Source organism: Prinia subflava, chromosome 4 (assembly GCF_021018805.1).
Source record: "Prinia subflava isolate CZ2003 ecotype Zambia chromosome 4, Cam_Psub_1.2, whole genome shotgun sequence".
NCBI classification, from domain to species: Eukaryota; Metazoa; Chordata; class Aves; order Passeriformes; family Cisticolidae; genus Prinia; species Prinia subflava.
In genome coordinates, this window is record NC_086250.1 from 28710083 (window position 1) to 28736736 (window position 26654).

General features: G+C 41.2%; 2 protein-coding genes across 12 annotated transcripts in view; both read left to right on the forward strand.

The window, feature by feature from the left end:
• Positions 1-7134, forward strand: part of NR2C1 (nuclear receptor subfamily 2 group C member 1) — a 53356-nt gene extending 46222 nt beyond the window's left edge. For all 11 annotated transcript variants that reach the window (XM_063396316.1, XM_063396304.1, XM_063396312.1 and 8 more), the window contains 2 exons: positions 310-415; positions 913-7134. In XM_063396316.1, coding sequence (XP_063252386.1) covers positions 310-415; positions 913-1087 — 281 coding nt within the window. In that variant the 3' untranslated portion in view covers positions 1088-7134. The remainder of the gene's footprint in view (positions 1-309; positions 416-912) is intronic.
• A 5196-nt stretch (positions 7135-12330) lies between these two features.
• On the forward strand, positions 12331-24878 carry NDUFA12 (NADH:ubiquinone oxidoreductase subunit A12). Its single transcript, XM_063396318.1, has 4 exons — positions 12331-12490; positions 15698-15780; positions 16761-16848; positions 24614-24878. The coding sequence occupies exons 1-4, from the start codon at positions 12402-12404 to the stop codon at positions 24792-24794; spliced, it is 441 nt and encodes a 146-aa protein (XP_063252388.1). The 5' UTR covers positions 12331-12401; the 3' UTR covers positions 24795-24878.
• The last annotated feature ends 1776 nt before the right edge of the window (positions 24879-26654 follow it).

Below are 26654 nucleotides of genomic sequence, written 5' to 3' on the forward strand. Positions count from 1 at the left end.
AGTGTGTTGAAACAATCCTGTTTTACTGATACAGAAAATAGAGTTGTATCATCAAGATCAACATAAGCGTTACAAGCACTGAATTTATTTGAACCGTTTAAAATGTCTGATTTTATTTATGGAAAGTTAAGTAAAATGTAAATGTAAAGAATGAGAAATACAAGGAGGTAAAGCAGTGTCTACCACTAAAACTGAAGTTGCTGCAGCTACCACATAATTATTTCAGTGTGTTGGCAACTGGATAGTCTGTATGGATTTTAGTTCATTTTCTGTAGAACAGGTATAACAAAGAAATGGGCTTTCTTTCAGATCACCCAGGTCTAGAAAATGTGGTACAGATTGAGAAATTTCAAGAAAAAGCTTACATGGAGTTCCAAGACTATGTAACAAAGGCATATCCAGACGATACTTACAGGTCTGTAAACTTTGATGCTTACTTGATTGATTCTCTTTTCAGAGTCACTGATTTGTACAGTTTTTCATGTAATAGATACATACATTTTCTTCTTACCTCCTTAAAGTTACGCAATTACCTTTAGAACACTTCAAATGTTATGCCTGTGGTCATCCATATTATGAGTGGTATTTTTCATCTCATTATTAATTTCTAAAATTCAATTTGAATTGCATCTGTTTGGACTATTTCCTCATTTAGTCTTAAATCCAAACATAGATAGTACATGTAGTTGACAGGCATTTGCACATTTTCCATACTGTTCAATATAAGAGTAAACATAAATTTAACGCTGTACTGATTTATGTATTTAAGCCTTTTATGAACTAGATGTAGCAAACTCTGACCAGTAGTGCCCCTTGTCAGTTTTTTCTTTTCTCTTACTAATAACATTATGGAGAACAACACCAAAATCTGTGATCTGCTAAGTACCACTTTTCACCAAACTTACTTTCCAGACTGTCTAGACTTCTTCTCCGATTGCCTGCTCTTCGTCTGATGAGTGCTGCCATCACTGAAGAGCTGTTCTTCGCAGGACTGATTGGAAATGTTCAGATTGACAGCATCATCCCGTACATTCTGCGAATGGAGACCGCAGACTACAACTCTCAGATCATAGGTCACGGTGTGTAAAAGTAGCAGGCCAGGATTCTGTACCATGGCAATCATGGTGATGTAAATGCATACCCTGTCTCCAAGAGATGGTCATAAGCCTTCCAACTCACCTTTCCAAAGAAGGCTCATATTCCTCCTTTCCAGTACACTTGGGAAACATGGTGGAGTGTATTAGGATATAGGATCACTTCCTGTTCTTCATCTGTCTTCAAGGACTTGTAAATTAACTTGATATCTGAAGAAAGTCAAGAATTTGATCTGCCTATTTTTGTAGGTAGACAGACTGGGAATATTTATAAAGTTCAGGCTCATGAGGAAACTGAAGAAGCTTTGACTGAACTAAGGTGTCTCAACTTAGTTTGATGTTTTAGACAAATAAATTAACTTTCCTCTCTGAGTTTTGTTTTCAGTGTTTTGCTACTATTTCTTTTTCACGTATCAAATTGAAAATACATAACCAAACATCCTGAAAAGCCCAGTTTCCATGCAGACAAGATCCAACTTAGTGTTGGCTGTTGTTTTGAAGAGAGATTTGTTTCTTGCTGAATTAAACCCTGGGTATCATTACAAGTGCAAATCATTACATTTTAAAATATTCTGATGCAGTTAACATTGATGCAGTTGATCAAGAGAAGCAGCAGAGAGTCAGTAGTGACTGTTCTGCAGGTGCAGCAGAATACTGTATTGTAGCAATAACATGGTAGACACCAGCTGTTTTATACTGGAAAGAACTAACAGAGAAGTGTATACTGCAGGCATTCAAAGACAGCACTCCTGCTTTTTCTGGTCTCAGAGCTTTTTCATCCCACCCCTTCCTCTTTCATACTCAGTGCCCAGTATGTGATGGAGGTATTCTAGATGCCCTTAACTTCTGTCCATGTCTTTATTTTTTGTTACAGCTAGCCCTTGAGTATGTAATTCTGTTTTCCAACCAGTCCTGTATGATGAGATTTCAAATCTGAGTTTGTCAAATCCAGTCTTTCCATATGAGAGCATAGCCTCTGCTGCTTTTCCCTTCCTTATTAGAAATGGGTCTAGATACTCCATACATGTTGCCTGAATCATACTCCATAGCTCCATCTAAGGATGAGTTTAAATGTTCCTCTGTCTTGAGGATGTGACTCACCTGACAAGTAACACTGACATGTGGTTGCTTCTTGCATCCTTTAGCAACAGGAAGTTATGCACCTCTGGCATTATTTCCTGTTGGTTAAAATGAGAGAAGTATCCTAGTGAAAGTGATGGTCTTCTCCAGACAGTAGCATTTAGGATTTTCTGAATCTTGGGTCAAGGCTGAGTTCTATTTAGCATGACTCCTTTCTTTCTCTGATATAACTGAGTGAAGAAGAGCCTCACCCAGTCAAGAAACACATGGTTGCACTAGAAATTGCTTAGCCAGAAGATCAGATTGAGTGGAGGCCTTTACCCATTCTGCAGTGGCAGTTCCAAGGCCACCCTAACACCAAGAGACTACTAGGTGAGGCTTGGGTTCTAAAGTTTTTGAGTTCTGTAGTTTTTCTCAGCACCTGAGGATCTCTACCAGACAGAAAACCTGACAACTGCTTCTGACACTGAATTTCTGTGTTCTTCTCAATTCCACTAACTGAGCTGATTGGATCTTGCTCTACCAAAGCTCCATAATCAGAGACTGTATCATAAAATCACAGAATTAGATGATGGTTGGGGTTGAAAGAGACCTTAAAGATCATCTAGTTCCAACCACCTGTATGGACAGGGACATCTTCCACTAGACCAGGTTGCTCAGAGCTCCATCAAACCTGGCCTTGAATGTTTCCAGGGATGGGGCATCCATAGATTCTCTGGGCAACCTGTTCTAGGGCCTCACCATCCTCACAGTCAAGAATTTCTTAATATCTAATCTAAACCTATTCTCTTTCAGTTGGAAGCCATTTCCCCTTGTCCTGTCACTACACACCCTTGTAAAAAGTCCCCCTCCATCTTTCTCACAGGCTCCCTTCAGGTCCTGGAAGGCTACAATTAGGTCAGTCTGAACCCTTCTCTTTTTCAAGCTGAACAGTCCCAGTTCTCTCAGCCTTTCCTCATAAGACAGGTTTTCCGTCCCTCTGATCAACTCAGTCCACCTTAGTACTCTCTCCACCAGGTCCCTGTCCTTCCTGTGCTGGGACCCCAGAGCTGATGCAGCCCTGCAGGTGGGGTCTCAGGAGCAGAGGGGCAGAATCCCCTCCCTCCTCTGCTGCCCACACTGCTTTGGATGCAGCCCAGGACACGTTTGGCTTTCTGGGCTGGGAGTGCCCATGGCTGGGTCATGTCCAGCCTCTCACCCACCTGCACCCCCAAGTCCTCAGCAGGGCTGCTCTCCATTTGTTCATCCCCAGCCTGGACTGACAGCAGGGGCTGCCCTGACCCAACTGCAGCACCTTGCACTTGGTCTTGTTAATCCTCATGAGATTCCCATGGACCCACTTCTGGAGCTTGTCCAGGTCCCTCTGGATGGCATCCCATCCTTCAGGTGTGTCAACCACACCACTCAGCTTGGTGTCATCAGCAAATCTGCTGAGGGTGCACTCGATCCGTTTGTCTACGTCAGTAATGAAGATAATAAATAACACTGGCCTTGATATGGACCCACATATCACTGATGTCTCCTGGGATTCTGAGCCATTGAACACTACTCTCTGCTTGTGACCACCATCTACTTCCTTACTCATTTAACAGTCCACCCATCAAATCCATCTCCAGAAAGAAGAATGTTGTGGAGGACCATACAACACAACTGGCCATATCCAATCCCACAGATCAAAGCACTTAGTGCTGAGGACCCCTGATGGCATGGGGGTGTGCGTGGGCCTTTGCTGAGCCTTTGCACTTTCTGACTTGCTGCAAGACAGCTTTCAGTGTTGGAACTGTCCATGGCAGCTGAGCTCTTCTCATGATACACTTTTGAAGGCCGTGGGGTTCAAGTCCTTTATCTGTGTTTCTGGGAGAGCTGTATGGAGATGACTGTCCTGTGCCTCAGGAGGAGTGCATCTCATCAGCAGAGTTTATGGAAGTATGAAGGACTGTATGAAGGGTTGCTGTCAACCTGCTGTGCTTGTTCTTTCTGAATGGGTTAGAGGCCCACTTTTGATCTGTAGGACCAAGTTGCAGATGGGAGGTTGATCATTCTCCTCAGAAATTCTGGCCCTGCTTTCTAGTCCCTTGCTATCCCTAACCCATTTCCAGCCCTCAGTTCAGCCATCTTTATTGCTTGAAGGGACCTTGAAAGATCTTTCATTCCAACGTTTCATGGGAACAGGACCCCAGAAGAGACATCTAGTACCCTGTCCAGTCGCATCTTGTGCTGATTGCTCTCAGCATGAGAAAAGTCTATTAGATAAAGATCATCAAAACTTCTTCAAGAGAGTGGCCTTGCACCAGTGTCAGCCACTTCGTTTAATATTCTAGGGTGGATTTCTTAGCCCGTGGATCTCTGTGGGTTGAGCCCTTGCAAGAGGCTGCAGACCAGCTGTTCACCTACTGGTGGGCTGACACTTGCATTGTCATAGATACTCGGTACGGTGCTCTGTGGTCCAGCTATGCTGGTAAAGATGGAAGTAAAGAAGATACTGAGAACCTCTGCCTTATCAGCATGACGAGTGAGTAGTTTCCCTGCCTAGTTAGGCAATGGCTCTCTATTCCCTGTGCTTCTTACTACTCACATATCTGTAGAAACCTTTCCTGTTACTCTTGACATCTCTGGCCAATTCTAGTTCTGTCTGAGACTTAGCATTCCTGACTGCATCTCTGCATGCCCTAGCAAGGTTTTTGCAATCCTTGGGTATTTAGCTGCCTTTCCATAACTAGTATATGTCTTGGGGTTTTATTTTGGTTTGTTTTGTTTTTTTGGGGGGGTTCTTTTAAAATTTTACTTTATTTTATTTTAATTGGAGCACTGTTCTGGAGGGGATGTCCTCAGAACCTGATTTTCTCTGGATTCCTGTCCTTGTTTCCTCTTTGTCCCCTAGTCTGTTTATATGCAAGTTAACCTCAGTTATACATGGATTGCAACTACCACGAGCTGCTGGGTCAAGACTATGTGCTTAGGACATGTTAACACATAAGCACAGAAACCTTGCTCATGTTTCACATCAGGTTGTTTAAATTCAGGTGTTTATATACTGTGAGGGCCAAAAAAACCCTGCATGTTATGATCTTGGATACCTCTGATGTTTGGACCTCTAAAGAGCCAAAGTATGTATGCTATGCATACATACCACACATAGCAAACAGCTCTGGCTCCTGGTAAGTGACCTTTTACCCCCAAAGTTTTACATTTTTATGATAATAAATTTTCAAGATTGATGTAAATGTGGAGTACAGCTGATCTATGCTGCCTACCAAGTAATTTGTTTTGTCTTTATGATGATCTAAGAGATGCATCCCATACAGGAGGTTGTTGTTTCAGTGTTACTTTGCTCAGCAAGATCTTCATTAATTATTTCAAATGTTTTCATTAATCATTCAATATAAAATCATCCTTTTGATAAGGAATGTGGCATAACAGGGTTTTCTCAGGAATGGGAGCTTTAAAACAGGTAAACACAGGAATCAACATGGTTTTTCCTTATTCATCCATGTTAACCTTTACAATTGTCTAAGAACAATACAATAGCTCATGGAAAAAAACAAACCATGAAGTTCTGGTTTTGTTCTGGTTATTTTAAGGTAACTGCTTCTAAGGTAATTGAAATATATCAAGTTACCTTCAACCGAGACCCCTAGTGTTTCTAACAGTTATTTTTTATTATTACATGGTCTCACGTTACCACCTGTGTGATTTATTGTCATTTATAGTCTTGTGAATGAATATTCCTTGGTCCTGAATGACAGACTGGCTAATATTACTGGGTTTTGTCAGTACCACTGTCAATACAATAACAAAAATGTGAGTATTGAAACGTACTCCACCATGGATATTAAAATATTTGATTTTGTGATTTCTTTTCGACTTTAAATTACTTGTCAACTTTTTGATCTTTACAAACCTTTACAGTTTTCAGAGCCAGTCAGGATTTAACCAAATTGTGGCATTTACCAACCAAAAACTCTTCGCCAATGAGAGGAAAAGTTTAGTTTCAACAGCTTTAAATTTTTCAATATTGAGGGCAAGAAAAATCATTTTAATATAAATCATGTGAAAGGAAGAACAATTTTATACATTTTAGAGTCCTATAATTTAAATATTATAGTACTGTTACATAAGAAGCTTACTAGTTCAAATATTTTTCATGAACCTATGTTGCACACGTGTATGTGGGTTTAGGTTGCTTGTTTCATACTGCTGAAGTTCCTAGTGCAAATAATTGTTACATTTTAAACTTTTTTCAAGAGTACCTTCATTGCAATACCTCCCGTAGTTACAAACCTATCTGTCCATACATTTATTCTTGTGTGTGATCTTCAGGGTCAGTGAAAGTCAGTCTCTGGTTTTTGACACTGGTCCTGTTCATTTTGTTCAGCCTTTGTGGTTTGCTAGTACATCAGTTCCAGTGTAAGCAATAGTGTCACTGTTGTCTTGCTGTTGTATAAAAAAATCACTTTAAATGTCTTGAAACCTGGCTAAATTGGAAAACTCTATTTTGGATGTATTTTTAAAAATAAATTGTAACTTTCTATTATAGAAAACAATTGCAATATCCTATTACTTCATTAGTGTTTTATACAGATTGTCATATGAACCTAGAGCGCTGTACATGATTACAAATAGTTTGTGGATCTTTCACATTTTTATTACACAGTGTAGTATTCTCAGTTATATTCTGTCTCTGGGATTTGTGGTAGCTGCAATATCTTGCTGTTTGCTAATCTTTGTTGCAATTAACCCTTTGTTTCCTTTCCATGCTGACTACTTTCTGGCCTATGCATTTGACAATTAATAATTTATTGTAAAATTTAATTTACCGGTGTTTTGGTTTTTAAAATGCTGTATGGAAGTATGTATTGTAATGAACCTCGATCATGGATTTTCATGTCATATAATGCAATAATGGATATTTGGAAATTAGTATTTGATTAATTACAGATCAGTTTTAGGTTGAAAGTTACAGGATGGTTGAACAAAGTGGTTTTTTTCTTTTGAAAGAAACAGATTTCAAGTGTTCAAGTAAACTTATCTCAGTTTTAAATACTACTGGATAAATAGTGAATTTATTAATGTTTAAAATTGTGAAATCAGCACAAGTTCTGGTCTATTTCAGAACTGATTTCTCAGTGATAATTTAGAAAGTGTAAGGTTTTTAGTTGTCGTCTTCTGTTACAATGAATGTGGCATTTGCGTGGATGTGCAGATAACTCAGAATGTTATCCCAAATGAGAAACTGATTGCCATTCTGTCCATGTTTAAATTCTGAAATGTTTTTATCATGAAGTAAATTTATTACCCACTGACACACTGCAGAGAAAATGTAAGGCACATTGGTAAAAGATAAAAGTTTGGATAATGCAGTGAGTTTACTACTTATGAGAGCTGGAAATAAGCATTTAGAGACTTTTTCCCAAGAAATTTTACTCCAGGCTCTATCTTGTCTCCTTTTTGAAGACTTAACCTTTCTTGGTACTTAGAATCACAGAATGGTTTGGGTTGGAAGGAATCATAAATATCGTGTAGATCCAATCCCTGCCATGGGCAGGGACACCTCCCACTAGACCAGGTTGCTCACAGCCCCATCCAGCCTGGCTTTGAACACTTCCACTGCTTCTCTGGACAGCCTGTTTCAGTGCCCACTACTCTTATCATACAGAATTTCATAGCCTCATAGAATTGTTAAGGTTGGAAAAGACCTCTAGGATCATTGAGTCCAGCTGTTTCATCCTTGTGTCCAATCTAAATCTGCCCTCTTGCAGTTTCAAACCATTTCCCCTCGTCCTGTCACTACAGGCCCTGGTGTCTTTCTCCATCTTTCTTGTAGGCCTCCTTTAATTATTGAAAGGCCACTAGAAGCTCTCCTCAGAGCCTTCTCTAGGCTGAATAACCCCAACTCTGTCTGTCTTCATAGGAGAGGGGCTTAAGCCTTCAGACCATTTTTGAGGCCCTCCTCTGGATCCACTAACTTCTGCAGGGCCCTGTTCCCCAGTCAGTCTGCTAATGAACTACTCCTTCTTCTGCTACTAACTTTGCACGGCCTTTGGGCCACCTCTGTGCATTTGGTTTTTTCTGTCAACAACATCCCTAGAACCCAGTTTTGCCTTACCTCTGTCAAATAACTCCAAAGAGCATTTCTAGTTCATCGTAGGAATCCATCTATGAAGAGCCGCTTTGTTTTTCTTCCCATGTGTACCAAGGCTTGTGTAAATACATGCTGTGGATGGCCCTACCCTCGCTCTGATATACAATGGCTAATACAGAATACAGCTTTCTCTTGGGTGAATCTTTATGAGAAGTCAGGGTTGTGCATTTGGCTTGAATGCAAAAATGGGCTGTGCCCTCCAAGGCACTGTGCTGCAGGTGAAAGCAAGTCATTTCAACTGCTAGAGCATCACCATCATCAAGCAGCAACATCTGGATGCTTAAGGGGTTTTGTTGCTATTGATACTGGTTGAACCAATGCATTCCTGGTTACTTTTTTAATAACTGGATCTTGTAGTAATGCTTGCCCAAATACATTTTCAAGTTAACTCTGCTTGGATTAAGGGGAGGTGCTGGGGTGCTGATAAGGAGACAGCACTGTGTTCTGTATGAAATGGTGGGGGAAAAGGATGGCACAGAAGTGATGTTATGGGAATGCTTTTAACTAAACTTCCATGGTGGCTTTGCCTGTCACAAAAGAAACCAGATGGAACTCCTCCACCATGGGTTGTTCTGAATTAATACAGTGTATTTCACTCAGCAGAAGTGTCTGCTGGACATCCAAACTGCCAAACCAAACTGAGAACCAAACTGCCATGCTCTGAACCTCCTGGCAGTACCAACTCCCCAGACAAGCAGGTTGGTTGGCAAGAGACCTGTGAGCAGCCAACCCTGTGCTTTGGTCCTCTGCAGACCTGCAGTCTAATCCCTTCCAATAAGCTGTTCATGAGGTGTCTGAGCTCCCTGATGATGACTTCAGTTCTCCTTCATCCTAGGGAGCAAACTAAACAGCCATGTCGTTTGGCTGATTGAGGCTACCTGAGGAACAGCTCCAAAAGGAATTTTTCTTTCACTTTGTAACCAGGAGAATTTTGCCATTGGAAAATCAAAGATAAACATAGAGTTACTGCTGGAGAAATAACCCAGACACTTCCCATAACGTGGCAGGTGTTTTCTGAAGTAAATTTATTATTCTAGGGGTTTTGAGACCTAAACTGTTCTCACAGTTTTCATACTCAAATGTTTTTGAAAATGATGAGGTAGGTATGTTTTTGGTAACATTTCACTTAGTTTCAGGCTATAAAATTATCTTCTAACTTTTTCAATCAATAGAACCCAAGTGACAAAAACTTCCACTGCATTTTTGGGAAATATATATGGATGATAGGACTAAAAAATGTTTTAGTGAAAGCATTAGAGATTTCACTGTTTAGACTAAAGTGAGAGACACTATGATTAGAGACTGGATTAGATTATTATTGGACACTGAATTGTGGAGATTTGTGTTGTGGATTGGACTTTGCTTCTGCAGTTCTGCAGTTTCAGAAGGATGGGGTAGCAATAAGAGCATAGTATACTCTTATTTGTTAGTCTTTCTTCCGTTGGATTTTTTCTTAGTTTAATTAAGAAATTATTTCCATTTATTGTTGCAAATGTATGTTCCACAGTTTTGAACCACTGCAGAGTAAATTTACATGACTTTCCATACTAAGAATAGTGGAAATGGCAGTGGAATAGGCAAATGTAATAAAAAGAGTTCTTCTAAGGTAAAATGTAAACACTAAGTTATTCTGTAGATCACTTGACTTTTGCACTTTCTGAGAAAATATGAACTTAAGTTTTTCAAGATTAATTGTACCACTGAATAAAGCTCTTTAAGGGAAAACCTAAATTATGTAGGATTCAGTGAGATGGTTGTGTGCTAACGAAATGAAGTTAGGAGTCATCCTTTGAGTCATGCAGGAAATGGATTTGTTTCTTTTTGAAAAAAAAAAAGTTGTTTGTTATGCTTTATTAGGAAAGAAGCCAGTTACTTGTGTTCAGACTTGAGAGGGGATTTTTTAGGCTTGAAAAAGAATTCTGGCACTAATTTTGTGACATGTACTTGAACTAGAGGAGCAAAACAAGACAGCATTAAATATATTTAGCAAGAGTTTTTGAGGCAGTGAGGTTCAGTGTGCTAATTTTGGGGTAAAAAAAGCAACATCTAACAAGAGTCTTAAATTTAAAACCCCTGGGAATTAATTATTTCATGTGTGTGCATGAATTTGACAAGCACCTTGAGTGACAAGACAGCATTTCAGTGCTGTCTCCAAAAGACATCCCAGTAAATCCTTAGGAAGACATACTTGCATTTGCATTCCTCTGTATTCAACTGTGACATTTGCACCGAGTTCAGGGAGAATTTTTGAACGGTAGTCAGATTCTGTTTTTCATGCACAGTGACCCATTAACAGAAGCAATTTAAGTAGATGTGATGGGACTTCAGCAGTTACGAGGTAATGAAATTCTTAGTGGAGATCTCACTTGACTAAAGTAATGGAGAAAATAGTACAAAAGTATTTAAAATGTAATTCAAAGAAGATGCTGTAAAATGTTCCTGCTGTGAAGAGAGTATTCCCCACAAAATCTTCTGTAACATCAGTGAGATTAAGAAGTCGATCCATTCTTCCAGCTTTGTGTCACAATGCCTTGTCTTCTACAGTGCTCCAAGACAAAGAACCATGGTGCCACATGGATCAGTGAAGTGATCCACATAATATTAACTCTTGGGGGTAAAACCCCACAACAAACAACTATATTATTTCACTGCCAGCAGTGAAAATGCTCACGGAATAATACTCGCAGTCAGTGAAAATTATCCCAGTTACATTAATCAGGAATAGGTTTAGAAACTGGCATAAGCATTGAACCTACATAATGTTTCCAAAGTTGGCTTCCTAATTTAAATTACACTTCATTCATATTTTACACTCCATAAGTAGTTTATACCAAAATAATGGTTGCTGTGGATGAAGTTAAAGACAATGAGTGAATTCTGACTGTAAATGTTTCTTCCTGTTTGTATCCCAGCTGATGTACACTTATCTGACCAAATTTTAATATACTTTTTCTAAGACTTTGGACTGTGAAAATGCAAATAACCTGCCGTGAGTATGTGAATGCCTAAGACTTGTTGCAAAAGAGACGCTGTCGTTCGAGCACAGAGCACAGAATTAGCAGAGCCTATGTTTTGTGTTTGAAAACAAAACCACTTGTATTAAAACTAAAAATTTTGAGTGGAAACTCAGACCACTACACTTCACATGAAATGGATATATTTCCACACTGTGAACTTGGCTGACACAGGTTTTTCTCAGTCTCCTTTTCCTTTCAGTTTTGGCACTACCTACTTAATTTTTCACTCCAGCTCCTGTTTTGTCCCTTCCCAAACCCCAATTCCAGTAATGACGGTGTCCAGCAGCTTGGCCTTTCCATGTTTACATCGTGTCTCTGCTCATCAGCTGGCAGTGGCTGCAGCACCGATAATGTGCTTACCAGGTGCTTCTCCAAGTCCTGCCTGCTCTGACAAAGTACAATGGGTCTATTTTTGCCTGGCCTGTGTAGCAGTAGCCTTGTGAAGATCAAGGAAGTAGTTTCTGCACCTTGGCTGCTCAGCCTTGTAGCAACAGTAGTAAAGTCCTGCCAACATTCACAGCAGGGCAGTCTCAAGTCTTCCTCCTGCTGATGCAGAACCAGGAGAAGGCACTGGGACAGGATGGAGAGGTGGAGTGGACACATGGATGAGACAAGATACACATTCCTTGGCCTGCCAGGGTTGGGAAAAGCCGGGAGAGACAGGACTGTTAAGCTCTCCTCTGACCATCGCCCGCAGTCACCTGCCCTGCCCCCGGATTCCTGATCCGGGCAGTCCCGGACTCCTTACTGCCGACTCTTGGTAACTTTGCTCATCACAGATCTAGCGATCCGTGTGAAATGAGGGATTGTCAGTAGACATTTCTATTATAAAGAGGCTTTTCTCCCTATCCTAAAGCTCTTTGTATCTTGCTGACCTTCACGTGTCAGCAGTAGGCAGCTGTTCTCTGAATCCCGACTGTGCAGACGGGAGCCCAGTGCCGGCGCCCCCGGCAGCGCACGCCCTTCGCCGGCCGCAAGCACGGCCCGGCCCAGGCTCTGCTGCCGCTTCCGCTTCCGGGCGCTCGCTGTCACCGGGGCGGCGGGCCGGAGGCGGCGGCCCGCCCCGAGATGGCGGAGTACGTGCAGGTGCTGAGGCGGGCGCTGAAGCACATCGGCGGCCACGGCGGCGTCCGCGGCGCCGTGCTGCAGCTGCTCAGGTAACGCGGCCCCGGCGCGGCGGGCGGGGCGTCCTCGCCGTGCCACCGCCGCCCCGCGGGGTCACCTTGAGCGGCGGCCGGGCGGGGGCGGGCGCGCCGCCCGCTCGTAGCGGCGCCGGCCGGGCTGGGGCGAGCGGCGGCGGGCGCTGCCTCAGGGGGCAGGGGCGGCCGCCGGTGGGCAGCGGCTGCTGTGCTCAGAGCGGTCCCCGGGCACGGCCCGCGCCTGTTTTCTCTTCTCGAGCCACCTTGGAGCGTTCGTGGACGCTGAGCTGTCGGTGTTGCCCGGGCCGCTTGTCCTGGTGTCCAGCCGCAGTCCGTAGTCCTGTTGCCACAGGCATGTCTCTGCTGTAGCCGCACTCGGTGCTTCTGTGTGCACCATCGTGCTCTTTGCTCTGGGTCACCTCAGTCTGGCAGGGACTTCCTTGAAGTGTTCAAATGTGAAAGCCGTGCATCTGCTGAAATCCCGTGGTGTAAAGCGAGAGAATTCCTTCATCTGCTTTACTGGCTCTATTTCTTCTAATTCACTTCAAGCTGCGGATTACAGCTGCTCTTTGGCAATGGACTGGCACCACTGACCTGTGCTCAGCTTTGGATGCCCTCCAGCCCCAGTGGCTTTTAGTGCAAAATAAGTTGCAGCCTTTGTTTCCATTCATGTCTGAATGCTTTCTTCCCTAACTACAGAACTTCGCACTTGTCCACATTAAACTTGCTCCTGTTTTTTTCCCTCACTCACATCTCATTTCTTGTCACAAGTATTTTGATCTGTGATACAGCATGCTGGAAGCTGCTCCGACACAGGAGCTGCAGGTTTACGAAGGTACTCCTTTTTCATTCACATCCTTGATGAAATGTAGGGTGGAAGTCTAAATAGTATGTGATCCACATTCAGCAGTGTCATTAACCTGGGCTATCTTTATAGTTAGTCCTGGAAAAATTTTAGGATGTATCCAGTAAATGTTTTAGGCCTGGCCACATGCTGAAATGCCTTTTTTAAATCTATTGGGAAGTCAGGAGTATGGGATAGAGGTGATTTGCAAATATAAAATTCCCTGCTATATATTGAGGACTTTCTTATCTTAGAACAAACAAGCCAAGCTTTCTGAGCCGTCCTGAAAGCTTCCCCCTGCGCATACACATCATAATGGCCTTTTTTTTGTTATTTCTTGTGGCTTAAATTGATCTATTTTGAAGAGTTAAACAACATTTACACAGTTGCTGATCAGGCCTCATCAGTATTTTCGTATTGTAGCTTTAGTCCCTGTTGAGCAGTAAGACAATACATGGTTTCTCTGGCTAGTGCTTTACTGCAATTATTATTATTTTCTGTCACACACCTACGCCCCCTCCCTCCCCCAGGTTGTTTTCTCCACTTTGTTTTCTTTCTCAGGCTGTAGTAATTACTCTGACAGTTCTCAAGAAGAACTAGAGCTGGGGAAATGAAAGTGTGGAGGAATTTGAGTATTAGGTGTCATCAGAATGCTTCTTCCTAGGCACAGCTTAATGAATGTCTTCTCAGAGATCTTTTGTGGGTCTAAGATCGAAGGCTGTGTTGACACCTTTCTACCACAGAAGAAGAGGGCAGGCAAGACTGGAGGCAGTGCTCTTCTTTTTTTCCTTCAGAAGACTGAGGTTAGGTGTACGAGGTGGGGAACCACACCCGATCCTCATAGCCACACCAACCACAAAGGGCTGCTGCCTCCTGCTCACCTTTCAGGCCTTTAAATCATCCAGCCCAGCTCAAGGAGTAGGCTTGGTGTTTAAAGGGAGAGTTAGCAAGGTGTTGTTTCTTGTGAGAGTCAATTTTGAGAAGTAATCACTGGTAACTGGAAACAAATTATTTACCCACGTCAGGAGACTCTTTCTCTGAATTTCCCTGCTTTTGTCTGTATGTTTTCCACTGAGGCACCTGCACAAGATTTATATGCTATAAAGTCAAATTGTTAAGAGCCTTTGTGGCTGGAAACAGTCTCCTGACTTAAAATTCAGAGAAATTGGCTGGAAAATATTCTTGAGAAGCCATAAATAATTCTTATTGTCTGATATGCACATTCAGATCATGAAGTCATGACAGGGGCATAACACTTACAAGAAAGGGAGGGAAAAAGGAAGGGAGAGCAGCAGTGGAATCTCTTCTTTTTCTGAAGCTGGGAACTCAGGCTTGTATAGTTAAGCCAGAGATCTTTGAATGTTTCTTTGACAAAGGAGAGATGTGTCAGAGAATCTCTCTGCCTGCCCCACGGAGGTTTAAAATGAGTACCTGCTGAAATGATTGTCACTTTCACACACCCTAGGAGAAAAGACAACAAAAAAACTTCATCTGAGCACATTTCTCCTGTCAGCTGGGACTGAGTTGAGAGTGTGCATACTGCTACAAATGACTAAAACCTCTGAGAGGAAACTTCTCCCTGTCTAATTCTGCCTGGGATGAATGTCAGTAAAAAAAAAAAGCAAGATTGCAGATAGAGAAGATCACTTCATTAATTTTAAGGTTTTATCACTAGAGTGTAAATCAGAGGCTCAGTTTAATTATTGATTTCTACAATAACATTAAAATATGTTCTGTATGAAGTGTTGAAATTCGTATGTACCTTATCTGGGTCCATGTAAATCTCAGAGTTGCAGGGTGAATGCATGGATCTTTCACAATTATACAAAAGCAAGAAAGTAACAATTATAGTTTAGGGTTTAGCATGTATTTCCTCCACAAGCAGCTGCCGTGGCCTAAAATATTACTGTTCCTTTCTTGGAGGTTACTGCCCACACAGACACGTGAGGTCTCTTGTGCTGCTTCAGTGCAGACCACTTCCAGTGGCAATGCAGGCTGAAATAGTAGCTACTGGTAGATGAGAAGGATGGTACATTAACTTTTAATGGATTAACTTGTGCCTCTGGGACTCCCGCAGTATTTAAGGTTTTGTGAGTGTTAAAGTTTTACATTTTAGAGTTGCTTTATCTTCTGCTTATAATGAGCTTTTAAATAAATAAGAGCCCCCAAAAGCCTTTTTGTATGGCTTTTATCATCCTGTCAGTGGGGTGCACAGTAGTTGCAGGAATGGTGATTGTTTTGCAATCCATAAGCTTGAATAGTTTTTTTTCAAAATACCTTTGCATACATGTATACAGATTTTTAATAACCCTTAATAAACCCCTGTCCCAATTTCATTCTGAGAGGACACCAACTGAAGCTGTTGTTTTGCTAATTCACAGGGTCAATGATTTGAAGACTGGTAATCTGATAGGAACTGACAAGTATGGAAACAAATACTATGAAGACAAAAGAAACTTCTTTGGTACGTGTGCTAATGTGAACACCTCCCGACGGACTGTGCAGCTCCCACACAGCTTCTGTGCTTTCTGCTAGAGAAATGCAACTTGTTGCCTGCCTCACTTCCCTGCACTTGTCTTGTGTGAATCTTAGACTTACAGAAATGCTTTGACAGCTTCTGCTTCTCTGTTGCATCCCTCAATTCATTTGCAAACACAGTCAATCTGAAACAATGAATATGGGATAAATATAAGCCAGTCATATGGTCTCTGTAGGTAAAGCTATATGATAATGTGATTGAGAGTTGAATTTGGTCTTTGACCTAAAGGCTGGTAGATGAACAGGGGGGAAAGAAGGAGAACTACATATAAAGCTTCCTCACAGCTTTACTCACTTGTATCATCACTTCAGGGCAAGGAGCACAGGCTGGCTTAAACTTACTATTACCTTAAGTAATGGGATTTGAAATCAAGCTTCTAGAGTACTGGAAGAGGCAGCACCTAAAGCAACAGAGGTGACACATAAACAATTGACTCACTGGTCAGGCCACACTAACTGCTGACTGTAGGTTAACTTGGAGTGTAACCAGGGAAAGCACTTGCTGGTTAACATTGCTTGGTAGTTTTAAATTTAGTTTAGTCTTAAAATTTAGTTTAGTCTTAGGTTATAAGTGGCAATGTCCTTTCGGAAAAGACTCCTCAAAACGGAGGAAAAAAACCCCCAAACCTGTTTCTCTGCCTGGAAATTTTGTAAGTTCCCATTTCCCATTATTTCTACAATAGCCAATATTTGCTACCTTGTACGAGTGTTAGATGCAGTCATCTAAAACTACAGTAACAGTGTAAATACAGAAGACTGGGAAAAATAAAAGCTGTGGTGGCTTAAAAATAAGTGCCCAATATGGTAGATACTATCACTTAAAATGTTTTGCCTTGGTTTTCCTGAACTCTCTCTTTTATAAGAAAATAATTTCTTTTGAGCTAATATATATTTCTGTTTACTTAGGTCGGCACAGATGGGTTGTATATACTGAAGAAATGAATGGCAAAAATACCTTTTGGGAAGTTGATGGAAGCATGGTGCCCCCTGAATGGTAAACTATTTAGCTTAGTGGTGTGGACAGATACCAATTGTGTCATTGCTTTTTAATTCCTTCTATTACAAAGAAAAATATTTTTAAAAAAAGTTTTTGTGGTCATGGCTGTCTTGTCTGTGACCAGAAGATTTCAGACTCGTCACTTTTAATGTTGAACTGCATTCATGCTTGTTGCTCGCTGTCCTGGCAGAGGCACTCACTGCTTTTTGGATTGAGAAAAGCATTTTGCCAGCCAGATTGAGCAGGTCAAGACAGTCTTCTTATTTTCTTTATTACTTGTGATTCCCTGTTAATGGTTTGGCAAAGACTTTGGGCCACCAGAAGTAAAATATTTGTTACTGCCATCGTAAGCGAGAACCTAAGGAAGATATGGCAGTGGTGGAACAACATTCCTAACCCACAGCCACTGACAGCTTAATTGTTTCAATGTATATACATCGATGTGGTAGTAAACATCCACCTGCCTGGATGCTCCCTATGTTGACTGCTACTTGACTATAATTTTTATTGAGGTTTTATTTTCTGTTCATGCATTTCAATAATAATTCTGTACAGCCTTGAGTTCCAGAAGGTCTCTGGTCACTGCTGTTGACCCTTTTTTTGTTTTCCCAGAAAACTCACACCACATAAAGTAACCATATATACTAGTTAGAACAATCTCTGTGCAATTCTTAAGGAACAGGAAGGGCACTTCAGCCACAAAGCAGCAAAAGGTGACATCAAGAGAGAAGTGTTTGGGTAGACTGAGCAAACACTATTTTTTATTACTCCTGTGACGTGTTCTGTGCCAAGGCTGGCACAGAATTGTGGCTCCTAAATTGTGGCTCTCACTGGAACATTTGAGGAATGTGTGGGTAGACTCTCTAGGTGGTCAATTTTGTTTCAAGCTCTCCCAGGCTCACATTATGTTTAATGTGGTTAATGCTTTTTTCTGTCTTATTTGGTAAGAACTGAATGGCATTGCTTTTGGAAGTGACATTAGAATCTCGAACACCAGGATGTTCATGCCTTGCTCTCTGCATAACTGTTGTTTGGTTCTGTTGTTACCCACTATTAGACTGTGCTGGGTTTTAAGATTTTCTTTATTTTGAGATGCAGGGTTTTTTTCACACAGGTTTTGGGTTTTATTTTGGTTTTTTCCCTTGCCTGTGTTTGTGGGGCATTTGTTGCCTCTTTACAAACCTCAGTAAAGGGTTTCTTCCTGATAATCAAAGTGATGTTTCAAGGATTAAGTAACTTGTTTACTTCACAGACATTAATGAGGTAGAAAAACCTGTTTTCCTATCAATGTGGAAAAAATTCCTTTAAAAGAAGCAGTAAAGATTTCCTTATTTTCAAGACTGGTGAGTGTAATGAGGCACAAAAGGGTAAACAGTCTTGTGTTCTAAGGTATTTTTGTCAGGAAACTTCGTTGTGCAGTACGAGTCAGGTTTGTGAATTTGGGGTTTTTTGGGGGGAGGGGGGGATAAGGTGGGGGATGGTGTTTCTTGCTGATAAACCTGTATATCCCATGATCATATATGTTTGTTCTTATACAGGAATCCTAGCCTTGTAACACATCTAAATCACTGATGTGTATTTCCATACAGCTTAGAGACATCTTTAAAAATAGAAATATTTTGACTGGGAATAAATGCTGTCTTTTAAGACTTTTGAAAAATTTTAATCTGATGCTATACTGCCTTAAATTTTTTGACATGGCATAGACTTCTGAATTGAGACTGACAATATTTTGTACAAGCTGCTGTCAGTGTAACACTAGAGTTGTGCAACAGGTAATGAGTGGTTATTTTGGACCCAGAAATTTGTTGGCAATAAACTGTGTGAAATTACTTATATTAACAAAGAGAGTAATTAATCCATAGGATAATAGTATGATACAAGTTTGTCATACTCGGGTCAACTGGGGAGTATTTAAAGTGCTGCTGTTAGAGGTGGGTGTGATCTGAATGCTTCTCCTAAACACTTACATTTTTACTCTGGAATTCAGTTAATTTAGCTCAGCTCAGTGAAGTTTTGTGGGTGTGTTGTTGAATCCTCTTCCTGCAGGAAGTTTTGTGCCTTCAGGATTGCAGAATGTGAATGATTGTTCAAGTACAATGAAGTGAAGCTCATGTATGGTGAACTGGTAAAAAGCATTTTGGTATGTTGAAAAGTTCTGGAAACAACTAAAAAGAATGCTACCCTTTACCTTCTCTCAGATGCTAGAGGAAAAGAAAAAGCAGCAAGAAAAAAAACCTTATATGTAATAACATATTGTAATACCAGTTTAGGAGCTACTGAGTATTTTTTTCAGTATTCTTAAATAATTGATGTAATGTCTTTTGACAACGGATGTACTGAAATTGTACAGACTAGAGGAAATCAGAGTGTTGTTTTGACATATGTCTACTCTCCAGGGAATCGAGACTGTTGCTTTTTAAAAATGTTTCCACACTAGAATATGTAGGCTTGTGGTTTATTCTGATTTAGTTGTTGTTTGACTTCATTTTCACTCTGGGTTTTCTTTTTTTTTGTCTCCAAGATCCAGATGTTGGTATCTGCTTTGTTGGAGACAAGTTAATTAGATTTTTTTTAAGAGTTCTTTAATACTTGCCTTGGGAATGACGAATATTAATATTCTTGTAATGTGTTACAAGATATTTGGCACAATTTTTTCCCTACACAGATTCATCTTTTTCACTTTTAGACAGTGAGAGAAATCAGATACCTGGTTTGTTTCTTACTAGTCAGTGTTGTTTGCAGGGGCTCAGTGCTTCCATTTTTGAGCACACTGATCGGGTGTGCTCTGTGAACATATAAACAAAAGAAGTTAAATCCGTTTATAGCAGTGCCTGTGGGGACTCTGTTTAGTGCTTTCATGGATGTCTCCATTGCAGCGTCACTAATCCTTGGCCTGTGTGTTTAAGCCATTGGTTTAGTGTATTTCTGCAAACTTTGGTTTGCATTTTGGCCAAATCCTTTGAACAAACAAATTGGCAACTGATGTAAGTGTACACACTAGTTAAAAATAAATTGCTCCTTCAATATCATCCTGTGGGGAATGAAGAGCTGTAATTTGAGAATAGTTTTCCTTTTTGTAGGGACACTTCATTTTGCTAGCACTGTCCTGTGTATTTGTGGTGTCTGTCCTGTATTTTGAAGTTTATTTCCTTACGGTGCAAGTCTGATCTCTTTGGAAGGACTCCAGGAGTGTTTACTGCATATAGTGAGGTATTGCAAATGTGCCTTCAGTTTCATGGTCTGCATCCTCTTTAGGTGATGTGACGGGAGAATGTAGCACCTCAGTGCCAACACACTAGAAAATGTAAGGAAATGTGCAATTCCCTTTAAAAATGCTGCTTTTGAAGTTTGCATTCAAGGAAAACAAAACAGAAAGATTGAACAGAAAAGGAAGGGGATTGGGAAGATTTCTATCCTTCTAGTAGCTTCACAATAAATCTATTGGGGTTTATAATGCAATTAAATGCTAATTTGGTGTTTTCCATCTCATTGCTATGGGGTAGTAGCTTGCATGAGAAATTAAAGGTATCTCCCATGTGTAAACAAATAAACACATTTGTTGTCTGTTTTTGCTTCTGTGCCCTATGACCTGAACCCACCTCTTCATTTCTCTTGTCTCATTGCAGCATGGTTAACTTGTGGCAAACAGTGGATGTTAAGGGGTTGGCAAACATCCTGGGCTGACGCAGGCTGTTCCTGAGCCTTGCAGATGCACATATGGTAGAGGCTGCTGAGTTTGTGTAGCATCACTCCTTGTTTGACAGCTTGTACATCACAGAATTGGCTCCAGTCCCTTGTAGCTTCAGTTTAAAATCTATTTGCTTTTAAATATTTTTTAAAACTTTGGAAAAAAAATCTACATAGTCTTGAGAGCTTTTGAAGATACTTTGAGGTGTCTTTTATCCATCTATGCAAGAAAAAGTGCAAAGGCTTTGCTGGCCTCAGTCTGCTTCCTAGTGACTGCTCACTGATTCAGGAAGCTGCTTCAGCCTCTTCAGAGCTGTTTGCATCCTCCTGATTTTTCTGTGCTCTGTGCAAGTTGACTCCTTCTTTGCAGGTTTTCAGTCATTAATTGCTTTTGAATCCATTTTTTTTCTATGGATTTCTAGGAGGAGTTTGTATAGAAATCTGGCCATCTGCAGGATATCATATCTCTTTATTCATGCTGTTCAGTCAAGTGCATGAAAGGCTTTTCTTGAGCATCTGGGGGTAGAGTCTGAGATATCAGAGCTTCAAATGATTCTTTGAGGCAGGTATCAAGGGGAAAGTCTTCCCAAAATAAAGTTTTCACCATTTTAAGAGGAAAGTGGGAGCTTTTGTTTGAGAGAACAGACTCTGCAAACCAAAATGCTTTTGTAAGTCGCATGTTGTGCTTCTAAGGGGAATATTTTGTGACCAGGTTAAGCCCTTAGGTATAAGGATAATTCATAGTGGATTGATTGTCTAAACAAACTTCTGAAATTTCTTAATACCTGTGACCGTACTGGCATGTCTTGTTAGTGAGCAATTTTATTTTTACTTTCCACTGGGAAAATGTGATTCAAGAATTGGTTTTGCTGGTCTATTTAAATTTGAGCCTGGTTTCATGTTGATGTTACAGAAATCCAGAAAATCTTAAACCCAAAGATGTTAATTACTCAAAAATGCAGTATTTTAAAAGATTTTATGGATTTAGTCTTAAAAAGCTGCACAGGAATAGTTTAGATGACAGGTAAAAGCTACTCTGTTAAATGATATTGTGAAACCTTTCTAATGTTTCAAGGAATGAATGTGTGATTAGTACACTTGTAATGACAGAAGGGCCAGACATCCTGCAAGCTTGGAATATAGTTGATTTTAGCTGAGCATTAATACAGTTCTAGTGCTGTGCTTGCTCCAGCATGTCTTTCAGGGCCCTTGTAACTGGATTTCTGTCTGACAAGTTTTTGTCCATCCTGGTGATGTGCTTGACTCTTGGGGAGCGTGGGGATGCTGAGGTGTGATGACAGGTGCCTAAGGAGGGATTTGTGTGCAGGATCCTTATCCACTGTTACCAGAAGCACCTCTAGGTGAATGTGTGTGTGTTCTAAGTCACCTGAGTCGTGGTTTAACCCCTGGCAGCCGCTTGTTCACTCCCCCTCCAGTGGGACTGGGGAGAGAACCAGAAGGGAAAAGGCTGGAAAACTCACGGGTTGAGATAAGCACAGTTCAGTAGGGAATGCAAAAGCTGCACACAGGCAAAGCAAAACAAGAATTCATTCACTGCTTCCCATGGGCAGGAGGGTGTTCAGCCATCTCCAGGAGAGCAGGGCCTCCACCAGGCATAATGGTGACTTGGGAAGATAAATATCATCAGTCCAAACATCCCCTTCTACCTCCTTCTTCCCCCTACTTTATATACTGAACATGATGCCCTGTGGTGCAGAATATCCCTTTGGTCATTGGGGTCCCTGTCCTGGCTGTGTCTCCTCCCAACATCCCATACACCCCTAGTCTCCCTGACAGCATGGCAGCACAAAAAGCAGAAGAGGCCTTGGCTCTGTGTAAGCCCTGCTCAGCAATAACAAAAACATCTCTATATTATCAACCCTGTGTTCAGCACAAATCCAAAACACAGCCCCATACCAGCCAGCTCTGAGGCAGATTGACTGTACCCCAGCCCAAAGCAGCAGTCACATAAGAGCTTAATTCACTTTATTAATATCCCTTGCACATTGCAATAAGAGCCTTAATTTTTATTTTTAAAAGGCAAATTCACTCTACCCTGGCCAAAGCCAGCATAAAATGTTTCAGACAGCAGTTTTGAAAAGCTGGGGCTCCTCTGGAGTGATACTGCAGAGCATTTTGAGATGCAGTCCTTGAGTCAGTATTAGCAGAGCAGGCTGTTGTTTTAGCCTTTCTCTCATGCCACAAACTCTGTGTTTCTGTGTCAGCAGTGGAGAGCCTGTCGGGTGTGAGCACAGGATCCCTCCTCTGTCAGGTTAGCTTTTTTGCAGCGTTTCTGCCAACCTTGATGCAGGCTGTCACAGGACACGTGATACCTGAGGTGATGTGAAGCACAGGAGGACACAGAGTTCTTCTGACAGCTGTGAATCAGGCAAGAGGGTTCACCCAAGGGGAGAGCTTTGTGTGCTGTGGCCAGGGCATTCCAGAGGCTGCTTTAAAACACCAGGGTTAAAATTGAGCAAGATCTGATCCTGTATCATCAGACCACATCAAGGTTAGTAGTGCTATGGGGCCACCTTTTTCCAGACTGAAATCGTTAGCCATTTATCTTTTTTTTTTTAATAAATGCAGTGCAAGATGTACACTTTGAATGAGGCCAGATTTACAGAGGAGAGCGGAGACAGAAGTGCATTATACACGTGTGTAACTTCCAAACCCCAGAGTGGATCACTTGTCCCACAGGAAGTTGTTCTTTGCCTCTAAACACAGATTTTTCTTCTTAGTTTTAAACAATCCTATGGTTCCATCTGATTTTATATTCAAGCCGGTTTCCTGGCAGCTCTTAGTCCTACAATATGTGGCTTTAGTTTGGGGGTTTTGTTTGCCTTTTACTTCTAGAAAAAGAACTTTAGGCTGATACTTTTTTAAAAGTGACATTTTTGTACTAAAGTTACAGCCAAAGTTGTGATTTTTTTTCTTTTTTTAAATACATGTCAAGAAGCAATTTGAAAAGATTACCAACCTTCCGTAGAGCTCTTTGGATTTAGTCTATACCTGTCAGTCTATTTCTCACCACTTTTATCATGGTTTTGTTTTGCTGTATAAATGAAGTGTGCTGGATTTGTTGCTAAGGGCTGAAGATGCAATTTTTAGGTTTTCTAATAGAACTAGAAAAGAGAACTTCATATTTTTAGGTCAAGTCTTTGCAAAAGCTGATTAGCAGAAGTCTCCTTAAATTCTACCTCAGTAAAAAAACACATAAGCTTGCAAAAATGTCATAACCTCACTTTTGTCATAACTACACACAGTAGGAAGTATGTGTAAACTGACAGATAATTAAAATGTAATTCATATTTGAAAGTTGCTTCAGGCACTGAAATAGGAAAGGGATTAAATTGATTCAGTTCGTCCCTGCTGCAGCATTTCAGTAAATTGTTAGGGAAAATGCTTTGCTTGATCATTAATGTTGCTTGCACAGAGGAAAATTGACATTTAGTTCATAGGTAAAGGCTAATCACTGGAATCACTTGGTAATTACCCTATTACTGATTGGTATTAATGATTGTGTTGTGCAGTCAGTAAATATTTATGTGCTTGTTTTAGGTGTATTTACGTCAATAATCTGTATTCCAAGTGGCAGCCTCATGTATACTTTGAAAACAGCACTGAAATTGTTGTGCAGCATAGTCCTCTGGTAATTAAAACCAAAACAAATCTCCATAACCTAACAAAGAAAAAGGCCAGGCAACAAAACCAAACCTCGTGGTTTTGTCATTTATAGTGCCTGCCTTAACCTGGTTGCCTGGTGAAGGCTGTACAGACAAGTGAGAACGAACTCAACCCAAGTACTGAGCGTACAAAGGAACAGGAAATTTGAACTTAGGTGTGCTTTCAATTGCTTGGAGGCAGAACTGTTACTTGTCAGTTATGCTTGTGAAACTAATTAAAAGCAATATCCTGTAGTCTCAAAGTCACACTGGATTGAAATTATTTTTTCCCTTCTCAGAATAAATAGCTAGTGTCTCTTCAGAGGAGGACCCTTGGGAGTCAGGAGATAGGCTTGGTAGACATCATGTGATGTTCTTTGATAACAGTATGTCTTTTTCCTCTTAAGGCATCGCTGGCTGCACTCAATGACGGATGACCCTCCAACTACTCATCCACCAGTTGCTCGTAAATTTATCTGGGAGAACCATAAATTCAATGTGAGTGGCACTCCTGACCAGTATGTGCCTTACTCCACTACTCGCAAGAAGATACACGAGTGGATCCCACCTAAAACAGCCAGCAAATAACAGCAACAACATGTCTCAGCTTGGGCTTTCAGTGTAAATTGTATTGTCACTGGTTTTGTTCAGAATAAAAGCCTCCTATAGCAATTGTAGTTTAGTTTATTGAATTTGGGGCAGGGAAATAAGTGAGAAAATTTGGGAATAGGACAGAATACATGACAAGTCCTAATCTCATCAAGATATTGTGCTTTTTCTCGGTGTCCTGTCTTCCTGTAAGCAGCTCTCAAACTCTTTTTAGCATGATAATCATTCCTGTGATAGTTACTCCTCATATTTGTGTCATTCAGCAGAATACAAATACAGATTTCTCACCTTTAACATTATCCTTTTACTGTCTCTGCAGATAATGAACTCTTCACGTACTATTTTGGGAAGCCATCTCTTTAAATTTTTATAAGACAAGTTAGAATAGTTCAACAAGTCAGGATTATAGTTTTCATTCATAAAGTGTTCATAAGTATATGCATGAGTATGCAAAAAGCATTGCTTTATTCCAGTATGGGAAGAAACATAACATAAAACTTGTAAGACTACATTAATCAAATGACATCTCACCCATAAGGGAGCACAGCCATAAAGAGAGGGCCCTCTGTCATAAAAATCTCTTTTGCTGTGCAGATTCATTACAAGATGTTCTCATAAGGGTTTAAGATGGACTGTTCGCTCTCTAGTGGCAAGATTTTTAAAGATTTTAAAAGATTTTTTTAATTCTTTGGAAGTTTGATATTGCACACCTTCTTAGGAGGTAGAGAAGTAAAATGTGCCAGAATCCAGTTTCAAAAATGTGAAGCTGGCAAGTTCACATTTGAAAGATAGTTGGTGGGACTGTGGCTTTTTTCTGTATCTTGCTGATGGCTGACTTTTATTCCAGTCTGCTCTATGTGTTTCAGCAAAGCTTGCCCTCTCCATAAGGCTTCCTGTATCTGATGCCTTACTCTGTGGAAAACTGATGGAGGTTGTGCCCACCCAGCCCCTCTTTCACCCCAGCATCTCAGCTGGTTGGGGAAGAAAAGAGAAACTTCATGGGTTGGGAAACATGGGAAGAGTGCTTGTCAGTTACCATCAAGAGCAAAAGAGACTTTAATTTATTGCCAATTAAAATTGCATAGTGAGAAACAAAGTCAAAAATGATAAAACAACACCCTCCCTTCCCATTATTTTACACCTTCACTCCTGACTCCTCGGCCTCCTCCTCAGGGAGTGGTGGTCAGTGCATAACAGCTGTTGTGGGCTCTGCTGTCCTCCCCCCTGCTTCAGCCTGGGTCCTTTTCATGGGCTACAGTCCTTTTGGATAAACCCAGTGTGGGTTTTCCACAGGCTCAGGCTCCTGTTGGGAGATGCCTGCTTGCTGGTGTGGATTCCTCCCGGGGCTGCCAGGAATCTCAGCTCCTGGTGCCTGCAGCACCACCTCACCCTCCTCCTGCTTTCAACTTGGTGTTCGGGTGACTGCTGCCCACGTGTTCCCCCTCACCCTCTGCCTGTGCAATATTTTTTGGCCCACCTCAAATCCTCTTTCCCAGAGGTGTCCCCGTTTGGCAGCTGGGCTGAGCCGTGCCCTGTGCAGCGTTGGCTGCGTCCAGCACGGGGCAGGCCTGGCCTGTCCCAGATGAGGCTCCTGCAGACCCCGCTGCCGGCACCTTGACGATAACATTCGGTGTAATGACTGACACAAATGGTTGTTCAAGATGAACAGGGTTGGATGTATTACATGCTTCCAGTTGCCTGTCAAGAAGAAAAAACCTTTGCTCCCCAATAACTCCCAGAGTGGTTGTACCACTGATTCTGCACTGGCTGATTCTCCTTTGCATGCCCACCTGACTGGGTTACTTAACCCTCAGTTGCTTCCTTCCTTATTAAATCAAA